Raw genomic sequence first — 11,770 nt, forward strand, 5'->3', positions numbered from 1 at the left:
CATAGCTTAATACATATAAGGGTCTAAAGGCGAGACCAATAGCATTGCAAATGATTTTGTGCACGAAGGGTCTCTGCCTGCACAAAATCAATCATCCCCGCAACGCAGGCACCCTTGCACCATGGTGCAACGGAGCCTGAGTTGGCGTACGGCAGCCCATTGTGAGCCGGCGCAAGGGAAACGGACATGAATGTGCCGTATCATATAGATACAGTGCATTCCAGCCCTTTCCTTTTGCTGTAGGGCAGCGCTGCAGGGAGGCCTGTGGCGCTGCCCTACGGCAAAAGCCCATAAATAAGATCCCAAGACATTTGACCTCCACATTTGCCTTCCACTGAAACCAATTGGTCTCATGTCAGGTTGTTCTGTTTCTTTTAGTTCAGTGGCAAGGGGGATGCTTGACACAGACACATTTTAGGAGAGGTAAAACTTTAGGCTGGAGAATTGAAAATGCGTTTGTCTGTAACAGAGAGCACAATATACCTTTCCTCCCAAATAAATGACCCATAAGAGGAGGTGGGCTCAAAGCCTTACCTGGACATCGTGACTCTGATTTCTGGAACTGGCCAATGACCAATAGAACCCAGACAAAAGGTGAAAGATGCCCCATCCTGTGAAAGAAAATCACAAAACGTAATGTGATGGTGCTTGCACAGCTGGAGTACTGCAACTTAGAAGTGTTTTTACACGGCACACTGAACACATCATTCTTCGTAACATTGACACAATGAAGAACTAATAAAAATATAAAGTCTTGTGTTGCAATTAAAATAAAGTTCATGTACAACATAATAACAGAGGTTTGATGTCAGAGGTGTGCGAAATTGCAGGACTAGGTTTCAGGACATTTCAGAAAATCCTGTATAAAATACATTTACAATGATATTTCCATTTTTTTTTAAAGAATTCTTTGAGAAAACCTCTTAAAAATATGTTTCGCAGGAAAATCAACTGACAAATAAACTTTTTGCACAATGTCTATATGAATAGTGAATGACACATTTGCATGATTTTTTTACTCTGGCTTTGCTTAAAAAAAAAACAGAAATGTTTTTTTGCATGAGAACATTTCCATAAATAACAATAATTTTGCCTAGTATGTAAAAACGTAATTCGACCTCATTTAGAGTTTGGACTGAACTGAAAATCCTCACATTTCTGTAGCAACTTTTTAATGTTGAGAATAATCCAGTGGCTGAAATTCCCCCACAATAATATTCCCAAATCGGAAGAAATTCAGCCAGTGGAATGTAGTCTGTATTTAGAGTTTCTAATAGACACTGGCATGTTTTCAGTTCCTTCCTAAATCTAACTACTGCCCATCATTTTGAAGTTTCATGAAGACCATATAATCAATTTGGCTAAATTCTTCTTGCTGAATTTATGGAGAGTTTCGGAAATATAGGCATTCCAAATAATTTGGCACACTGACCTAGTTTTGGGAGAAGCTTTAAAATTTTTTACTAGAAGTTGAGAGAAAATGACAAACTCTACACAATGTTCCAGCTTAGGAGGTTATTTAGAGTTTGGCGTATGGAGGACATTGTCCATAAATAACCCACTTAGATTATAGGCAAAGTTATTTGCAATGACTTTATTTGTAAGAAAAGTATTTACTTTGAGAGAATATCTTTTGTGACTATTTGCTTAACATTTTGTGCTTTATGAGGTCCACAGAGATTGCAAAAATAAAAAAATAAGTTTCCAAATGTTATTTTAGCACATTGCAACAGACATTATGTCCCATTATTGCAATTGGACATAGTAATAACCTTAGGCAGAACCTTCCCAGCTAATCTGACTGAAAAACTGGGAGCACTGAGACATACTGATGATCCTTGTGTCAGATGGCAATATAGGGTAACTTGTATCGGTACCAATTTTTCGTGAAGCGAGCAGTTTTTTGAAAACTTTTTAAACTTTGCTTGTTTAATGTTCTAATTTGTTAAGTGAGTTAGCGATTTTAGAATCAGCATGATTCTACTTTTGGATTGCTCACTCTGGGGCTGATTCCTATTTCCCGGTTGCCTTTTTTGGCTACTATCTTGGGGTACAGTTTAATTGTTTTAAAACATTTTGAGCCAGTCCTGCTATTTACATCAGCCACAGGCACATCTGCACTAATGGCCTGCTGGAAAAGCCTCAAAGGAAGCTCGTCTGCGCCCATCTGGGACCAGACCACGACCTGCAGCCAGAAACCCCGTCTCACAGTGGAGAAAACCTATGGTAAGCAAGTACTAAACTATCCTCCTAAACAATTATATGGACCCCACAAATGTAGTAAAATCCCAGATAACAGGTGTCGGTCAGCATCTGGCACAATATATCTGGACTAATTGTACAACATTTATTGTCTGATGGAGATCTGGAAGAAATAGGATTGTGCAGTAACTCTGAGTGTTCTAGTTCCTCTCTGATATCATACAATCTGTGCCCGCAGAGAAGACAAGCATTTGCAATGCAATAGGTCTCGCATTAGTTAAATATAGAGCTATTGGCTTTGCAAATAGAAGAGGGATGAGGCATCTGCATGCCTTTGAAATCTCATAAAAGCATGGGTGTCATCTGATTTACACTCCACATTTCTCAGTTCGTATAACTGGAGTAAGTGGAGAAATAACTGAGGAGGGATCAGTGTTGTGCCAAAGACATTCAGCCTGAGCAACACGAGATAAGGCAGTATGAGGAAAAGAGAGGGGGCGCAGAGGAAGGGAAAGAGTGGAAGGGAGGGGTGTGAGAGAATAAGTGAGGTGAGGAGAAAAGCCCTAAAAAGAGAGCGAGTGAAACACTGAGACTGGAAAGATAGTATAGATGTACAGTTATGAGCTAATGCACAGGAAGTAAATTGGTTAAATAAATATTCTCTGTACTGTGTAAGTAAGAAACAACATATGGGAGTGGTCTGTGGGAGAGATGTGCAATAAGGAAAATGAGGAATACATGGGGGGATGCAGCTCAGAGGAGTGGGTGATGAGGAAGTGAAAATGATAACAGATGGAGAAAAGGAGTGAGAGGTGAGGGGAGAAGTGAGGCAGAGGGAGGGAAAGGGGGATGGAGGTGGGCGAAGCAGTGCATAATGGTGTTGAATAAAGTGTGAGCTGCTCTCACTGAGACACTGCACCACCAGAATGTGAAAGAGGGACAAGAAAGGGGCTGCTGGAAAATATGGATTTCAACCACTCTCTGTAAATGAGGTCAATATGTCTGGTTCATAAACAGTCTGAGCCTATTCCAAGAAGCCAATGAGGAGGAACATTAGTGTGACGCCAACACTGTAGACAAACCTTATTGAGATATAACTGTGGCTATAAATAAGGTAAATTTAATGAGGTGACATCAAAGAGAGACTCTCTTCTATGGACATTTTCTGGTGCTGGGTAGATGCTAAGTTTTTGCAACTGAAATACTGAATATGATACGTTCTATTATTTTCCGTACACAACCATTACAAAATAATCCCATTTGTGGTGGGTGTGGTCCAGTGGTGGAAGTGGGGAAAAAAGTAGGGGAAGTGTGGGCGAAAAATCAGACGGCGGGAATAACCCTAGGAATGTGTAAATGGGCGGAGTGAGAGGTATAGCCAGAATGAGAAAAACATCCTAATTTTTGGTATTTGTTTGGCATTTCACTGACCAGTTACAGCTTATTACGCTTTTTTTTTAACCAATGGATACACATGTTTAATTAATGTTTAATATGAGTTATTGACATTTAAATGTATTGACAAATTGGGATACATTTCCAATTGCAGAATATCCCAAATAAGCTTAAAAGTGGAATCACAAGCCATTTGTCTCTGGGCTTTACAGTTTCTGTCATCAGCAATTCGCCTCCCTTTTTCCACAAGAGTAATTAAATCATGAATGGCAAAGCTTGCAAGTTTTTAACATAATTATGGCTCTGCCATATTTGCCACATAAGACATCATATGCTGCATAATTGGTGATTTTAACTAAAAAATAGTTTGTTCCACAAATGGATCAAAAGTTAATAAAAAATAAGACAACTTGCTGCAAAGTGGACGGCCCTTTGCAAAGGGAGACTGGTCACCTCTCTCACTACTGCATTTGTATGTCACACTGGTACTAAAGTGGCAAAATCTTTGCAACAACTGTTAGTATGTGTAAAAATGTAAAAATTAAAAAAGGGTCCGAAAATGTACTGCATTACGCCGCACCCTTTTTTGGGATGCATAATTTAGTCAACACTGTGTCTTAATTTTGTACTCCATTGCTGCATAATTCCAGCGGTCCCAAAGCAGGCAGTACATGTTAAAAGTGCCTGTGCATGAATCTGAGAGACCACAAACTTGTCAAACTTAGGGGCCTATTATGATTGAGGTTTTCCCGCATCCTCCGGGCCAGCGGAAGCCACCGCCACCCCGGTGGATGCGGGAAAACTGCCGCGGAGCCTCGAAAGACCCACCGCCATATTAGGATGGCTGGTGGATCTGGCATTCCGTCCGCAGCTTTTCCGCTGCGGTCGGCTTCCGACCGCGGCGAAAAAGCACTAACATGGCTGGCGGTGTCTATCAGACACCGCCAGCCATATCAGGATGTCTGGAGTACTATGCCTTTACACGGCGGCATTTCCGCCGTGCAAAGGCATACAGATTTTTGTTTGGGGGCCTGTTGCGGGCCCCCAGGGGTGAAGGGGGGTGAGGGGTGCACATGGGGGGTACCTGTGGTACCCCCCTGCATTTGCATGCACAAAGCGGCAGGCACTGCGCGGTGTTCATGCTAATGCACAGCTTACATTTTTAACATTGCAGCGGGTGCTGCTTCACGCAGCACCCACCGCAATGTTAAAAATACAGGATGTGACCGCCAGGGTTGCGGTCACATCCTAATTTGCACGGAGTGACCGCAGCTGCCCCTGTGGACGGTCCCTCCTACTCCGGGGTGGCGGACGGACTCAGGTCCGTCCGCCATACTAATCGGCCCCTAAGTTTGGTGTACATGCAAATCCTGCATTGCCGATCCCTGGTGAATTGCACCACTACTGATGAAACACGGCCAATGGAGGTACAAATAGGTGAGGCAAACTAGCCTCAAGGGTCCTGTGACCTCAGTGATAAAGCCGTTGTCACTATAGTGTAGGATGCTTTGTAGGCCTTAATCCACACTTGCCTCAGCTAGGCTTTACCTGCTTTTGCTAAGACACCAGGGCTTCTAAGGTCTAGGGGGGCCTTCTAAGGTCTAGCATGGGAATGTGCTCCCTCAGGAGAGAGATCTGGTGGACTTATCATGAAGGCTGAACCCGGTTCCCCAATTCCAAATTCTGCAGCTCAGGCCATAGTGCCACATCCTCGTCCCCGCTGAACACCAAACTGCCCCACTGAAAGAAACTCGCAATGCCTTCTGCTACAACTCATTTGTGCCATGCCATAAAACATGGATGTGACTGAATTCATATTATGCACTAGCCAAGAGTAATGTGTTGCCTGATAAAAAAAGTAACAACATCCTGGAAAATGCAAATACTCATAGGGAATGCAAGATTCAGTAAAGAATGTGAAATGTAAGCAAAACAATATGGTTACCTCAATGCTTTTACACTCTTTATTCAGAGATCAATTAGTGCTTTTGCCTAAAAAGTTAAGGGAATGAATACAGGGCCCGAAGGGACCCATTTAAATGCCTATTGCTTATATCCTGATACAAAAGGGGATGATGGGCGGCGCGTTTGAGCAAATAAAACACTCACCCCAGTCAACTGATCTGGATTTAATCCATCACCATTCTTTAGCTCACTCCGCCACCCCAGTTCAAACATGGCCATATGCAAATCAGTCTGACCCTGTGCCTCATGGGAATAGTCCAGCCCGAACTGCCAAGCCATATCTTCCCTGGACCGGAAACAAGCATCCTGTGACCGGTTTCGGACTCATAATCCTCATCAGCCAGGCTATCTTGAATCCAGTGGCAAAGTGAGCAAGGGACTCAAGTCTGAGCATACCTTGCCAATTTATTGCGAACAAAGCAATACAAAAGGGGATGATGGGCGGCGCGTTTGAGCAAATCAAACACTCACCCCCAGTCAACTGATCTGGGTTTAATCCATCACCTTTCTTTAGCTCACTCCGCCACCCCAGTTCAAACATGGCCATATGCAAATCAGTCTGACCCTGTGCCTCATGGGAACAGTCCAGCCCGAACTGCCAAGCCATATCTTCCCTGGACCGGAAAAAAGTATCCTGGGACCAGTTTTGGACTCATAATCCTCATCAGCCAGGCTATCTTAAATCCAGTGGCACAGTAAGCAAGGGACTCACTTCTGAGCATACCCTGCCAACTTATGGCGAACAAAGCGATACAAAAGGGGATGATGGACGGAGCGTTTTAGCAAATCAAACACTCACCCCCAGTCAACTGATCTGGGTTTAATTCATCACCATACTTTAGCTCACTCCGCCACCCCAGTTCAAACAAGGCCATATTCAAATCAGTCTGACCCTGTGACTCATGGGAACAGTTCAGCCCGAACTGCCAAGCCATATCTTCCCTGGAACGGAAACAAGCATCCTGGGACCAGTTTCGGACTCATAATCCTCATCAGCCAGGCTATATTGAATCCAGTGGCAAAGTGAGCAAGGGACTCACGTCTGAGCATACCCTGCAAACTTATGGCAAACAAAGAGGTGCAAAATGGGATGATGGACGGAGCGTTTGAGCAATTCAAACACTCACCCCCAGTCATCTGATCTGGGTTTAATCCATCACCATTCTTTAGCTCACTCCGCCACCCCAGTTCAAACATGGCCATATGCAAATCAGTATGACCCTGTGCTCATGGGAACGGTCCAGCCCGAACTGCCAAACCATATCTTCCCTGGACCGGAAACAATCATCCTGGGACCGTTTTCGGACTCATAATCCTCATCAGCTGGGCTATCTTGAATCCAGTGGCAAAGTGAGCAAGGGACTCAAGTCTGAGCATACCCTGCCAACTTATGGCAAACAAAGCGATGCAAAAGGGGATGATGGGCGGCGCGTTTGAGCAAATCAAACACTCACCCCAGTCAACTGATCTGGGTTTAATCCATCACCATTCTGTAGCTCATTCCGCCACCCCAGTTCAAACATGGCCATATGCAAATCAGTCTGACCCTGTGCCTCATGGGAACAATCCAGCCCGAACTGCCAAGCAATATCTTCCCTGGACTGGAAAAAAGCATCCTGGGACCGATTTCGGACTCATAATCCTCATCAGCCAGGCTAACTTGAATCCAGTGGCAAAGTGAGCAAGGGACTCACGTCTGAGCATACCTTGCCAACTTATGGCGATCAAAGCGATACAAAAGGGGATGATGGACGGAGCGTTTGAGCAAATCAAACACTCACCCCCAGTCAACTGATCTGGGTTTAATTGATCACCATTCTTTAGCTCAATCCGCCACCCCAGTTCAAACAAGGCCATATGCAAATCAGTCTGACCCTGTGACTCATGGGAACAGTTCAGCCCGAACTGCCAAGCCATATCTTCCCTGGAAGGGAAACAAGCATCCTGGGACCGGTTTCGGACTCATAATCCTCATCAGCCTGGCTATCTTGAATCCAGTGGCAAAGTGAGCAAGGGACTCACGTCTGAGCATACCCTGCCAACTTATGGCGAACAAAGCGAAACAAAAGGGGATGATGGACGGAGCATTTGAGCAAATCAAACACTCACCCCCAGTCAACTGCTCTGGGTTTAATCCATCACCATTCTTTAGCTCACTCCACCACCCCAACCTATAAAAACTGGCATTAATCAATCAATTAATTCATTAATTTTGTGATTTCTTTACTTGTTTATGGGGGTTTATAGAGTGCACAGTGATGCCTGATGCAGTTTCACAGCCTTTGTGTTGCCTAGAGGCCAGAGGAGTAGTTAGAGTCATAGCCAGGTTTTGATAGCTTTTCTGAAATGAAGGAGTTGAGAAATGGAACGGATTTCCGAAGTAATGAAGTTCTGTATGTGGACGAGTACCCTGATAGCGTCTCAATGTGTGAGCTTAAAAGTGAGAATTATAGGCAGGTGTTGAGAGCGTATAAAAAGGGTATGGGATAGCTGATGTTTGGTGAAGTTATGGGATAGAAATGTAGGTGCCCCACCAGCCTGGAGTTTGTGCATGATGCATGCCACCTTGAATAGAATCATTTTAGCAATTGGAAGCCAATGAAAAGATTTCCAATGAGATGAATTAGAATTAAATTGTATTAGGTATAAACTGCTCCTGATCTGAGTTTTGAATTTTTGAAAGTCTGACAGTGGCAATTCTATTTATGCCACGGTAAACTGTATTACCATAGTCAAGTCTGGAATTTAAGAAGGCATTGCCAGTCAAAATAAGCTGAGAGAAGGAAATGAAAGGTAAACTGTTGCTGAGTAGCCTGAAGACAGGATTTGGTGACAATGGAGATTTGGCATTAAGATCAAGTGTATTATCTAGAAATATGCCCAGATTTATGACCTTAGAAACAGTGCCCAGATTCATGACCTTACAAACAGGGGAGGGACATTGTCCCAGTGTTGAGGCTATAAGGAGTTGCATCAACAGTTAAGTCTATGAAAGAGAGGAAGAATTTCAGATTTAGTAGGCCTATTCTTAAGAAAGTGTGAACCCATCCAGCACACAACATAGTCACAATGCCATGAATACAGGTGGGCTGGTTGAAAGAGTCAATAGTTAGCTATGCGTCACAACCATAGAGCTATCACATAGAAGGAACATATTATGCATCCAGAATTTTAAATGCACCAAACTTCATCAAAACCATGTTTCAAAGTGGTAAAAGAACTGAAGAAACCACCAGTCAGCTCAACAATTGAGTCTTTGTTAAATACATGCAATAAAAGTGGATTCTGCAAAACAATGAAAGTAATCAATGGGCAGTTTTCAACTAGTGTTTTATATGATGATTGTACACCTGTGGAAGGTGGGAAGACCTCGAATGAATGAGTCTTAGTAAGTGTTCTGTTCTGAGAGAAGAAGACTGTCTGCCAATAATTAAGAGAAGGGAGGCGTCTGTCTCTGGATCGATGGTCTTTGAGCCAGGATACATAAAAAAGTATGAGTAAATTCATGTTCAGCAATCAAAGCCGTTATTAATGCTTAAATACGCAGTGGTGTTGTACCAAAGTAGCTATAAAAGGCTTGATTACAATATCCCAGCTTCCATTCCTCTCTAAAGTCCTCGAACAGCATGTGCTCGCCTCACTTGCATACCATCTGGAGGCAAATCACCTGTTACAATTCAATCAGGCAGGTTTTCGAGCATACCATAGTACAGAATTAGTTATGTTATCTGTACTAGACGGACTGAGACTGCGGGCCGACTCCAAGGAACCCCATGCCCTGATCCTTTTAGACTTATCTGCGGCGTTTGATACCGTTAACCACGAGCTTCTTCTGTCAAGGCTGTCTGGGTTTGGGGTTCAGGGCATGGCTCTGACTTGGCTTACATCCTTCCTGAAAGACCGCTCTCAGAGAGTGCACCTGGGTGATGTGGTGTCCAGACCAGGCACACTCCCATGTGGAGTCCCGCAGGGATCGGCACTGTCTCCCCTCTTGTTTAATGCATACCTCCAACCCCTGATAGCTGCACTAAACCAGCTGTAGTGTCAAATATATAACTACGCTGATGACACCCAAATTATCATCCAGATCGATAACTCTCCCTCAGCCCACACCAGAGTTCAGAACATTCTTAAATTTACAATCAATTGGATGTCGGCCAACTTTCTTAAAATCAATCCAGACAAGACTGAGGTGCTGGCCGACACCACCGACACCAACCTTTGGAACAGCCTTTTCTGGCCAAAAGAGCTGGGCAAATACCCCGAGCCAGCCACGGCAGTTAAAAGCCTGGGCATCAAGATTGATAATAAACTTACTATGGCCCTACAAGTATCAACAATAGTAGGTGTCTGCTCGAGCCTACTGAGGCAGCTGCGGAAACTGGCCCCCCTCCTTACCTTCGAGACCCTCAAACGAGTGGTAGTTGCACTTATTATATCCAGGCTGGACTATGGAAACTCCCTCTACCTAGGACTTCCAGACTACTAACTAGCCAGACTCCAGATCATTATGAATGACGCGGCCCGATTAGTGTTTAAGGTTCCCCGTCGCACCCATGCCTCTCCCCTCCTGCGCCCACTTCACTGGCTCCCGATCAGGGCAAGGATAAAATTCAAGGGCCTCTGTATCGCCCACAAAGCCATTTTACGGCCAGGTACAGAAATACATCAAAAATAGCCGAGTCAACTACGCCCCAACCAGAGCACTCCGATCTTCGGAGGCTAGGATGCTTGTCTGCCCCGCTCTCGCCTGGTCTCCTTTGGGGGCAGAGCATTCTCCACTATCATCCCACAGATCTGGAACAAACTACCCGATAATACCCGAAAGGAACACTCCTTGTTTCCTTTCAGGAAACAACTAAAGACCCTCCTTTTTAAGGAAGCATGGGGCACACAGTAAAGTACCGTCTCCTCGCCACCTATCTAAAGCAGGTCCCCTCTCTGTCAGCGCTTAGAGACCGTTAGTGATAACACGCTATATAAATATAAATTACAAATTACAAATTCTGAAAAAAATGAATACTTAACGCTAAATGATGCATTTGATCAGTTTTCTTGAGTAGCTCAGAAGAACATTTATTGACTAGCTAAATGTACAGTGGAAAGTCTGTAGCTGGGTTTCTATAGCAGTATTGTTTGTGAAATGAAGCAGGGTGAAACTCACAGATACTTACTTGAGCATGGTAAAATGTCTTGCATGTCTGTATTCAATCCACATTTGTTAATTGTATTTGATTTTTTACTTTTCTTTAAACATTATAAAGCCTGACTTCACCACCACCCGCCAAATAGCATCGTAATAAATCATCACCAAAAGTAAAAAAAGCTAAAACCAAAAGCAGACATTTAATAAACTGTCAAAAGAAAATGCAATCAAAATACAAGAACATCTCAAAGACTCAAAGCAAAAACGAAAAATACATAAAACAGGGATCTGAAGTTAGCACTGAAACCATCAGAAAGTCTTCAGAAAGCTTCAGCAAGAAGGGTATTCCATGTGATAGAACAGGAATTAGCCACCAATGCACTGGAGAGTGTCCCAGGTAGGCATTGCATTGGCTAAAAACACATGGAGACATATTGAGCTAGCAAAGCCAATGAGACACTGCAGTCAAGAGGCGCGTGCAATAGCCAGGCGAGGTACCATATCATTTGCAATTATTATTTTAAAAAACGTTCAGGTTTCTCATCAGTCAGTTATTAACAGTTACTTATGGAAGAGTTTGCCTTACCTGAGTAGCGCCTCTCTCCTCACTCATTCAAACTATTGACCCCAGTACATTTATACCTTTTAGTTTGGGCAAAAGAATACGCCCACTCTTCCTTCAGCCATTAGCTAGCAGGAGACACGCCCCTGGCCCTCTTGATGGAGCGGCCTTGCATCCCACCCAAAGCCATGATGAGGATGTATATGGAGATGCGTGCCTGCCAGCTGGCTTGTAAAAAATATGATGGCAATCTATACTGGCTATGTTTATATTTCAGTGAATCAGACATTCCAATCAACTGAGACCTATATTTTACAACATGGACTGTCAAATAGTGTCAGTTCTCAGGAATAGGTGTGGAGCCTACCATTTGATCACTGCCAGGTTCACCTTTCTGTTTGCAAATCGATGGTGAAAAATGTGTCTGGAGGTGTTGAAAAAATATTCACCTGTATAAACAGTAGGCTGTTATCTGCCTAGTGTGTGAGTAACCTATTGTT

The 11,770-nt window shown here is 43.6% G+C and overlaps 1 protein-coding gene across 3 annotated transcripts in view; it reads right to left on the reverse strand.

The window, feature by feature from the left end:
• LOC147701417 (myeloperoxidase-like) overlaps positions 1-11,515 on the reverse strand; it is a 175,034-nt gene extending 163,519 nt beyond the window's left edge. For 2 of the 3 annotated variants that reach the window (XR_015297463.1, XM_086930099.1), the window contains exons 1-2: positions 11,295-11,477; positions 535-611 (exon numbers count right to left, since the gene is read on the reverse strand). Coding sequence is in view for 2 of the 3 variants with exons in the window: in XM_086930099.1 (XP_086786225.1) it covers positions 535-610 (76 nt within the window). In the remaining variant the exon portion in view is untranslated. Of the gene's footprint in view, positions 1-534; positions 612-11,294 lie in introns of all 3 variants that reach the window. The other variant, XM_086930100.1, reaches the window with a different exon arrangement.
• Positions 11,516-11,770: the final 255 nt, after the last annotated feature.

This window comes from Lissotriton vulgaris, chromosome 7 (assembly GCF_964263255.1).
Source record: "Lissotriton vulgaris chromosome 7, aLisVul1.2, whole genome shotgun sequence".
NCBI lineage: Eukaryota > Metazoa > Chordata > Amphibia > Caudata > Salamandridae > Lissotriton > Lissotriton vulgaris.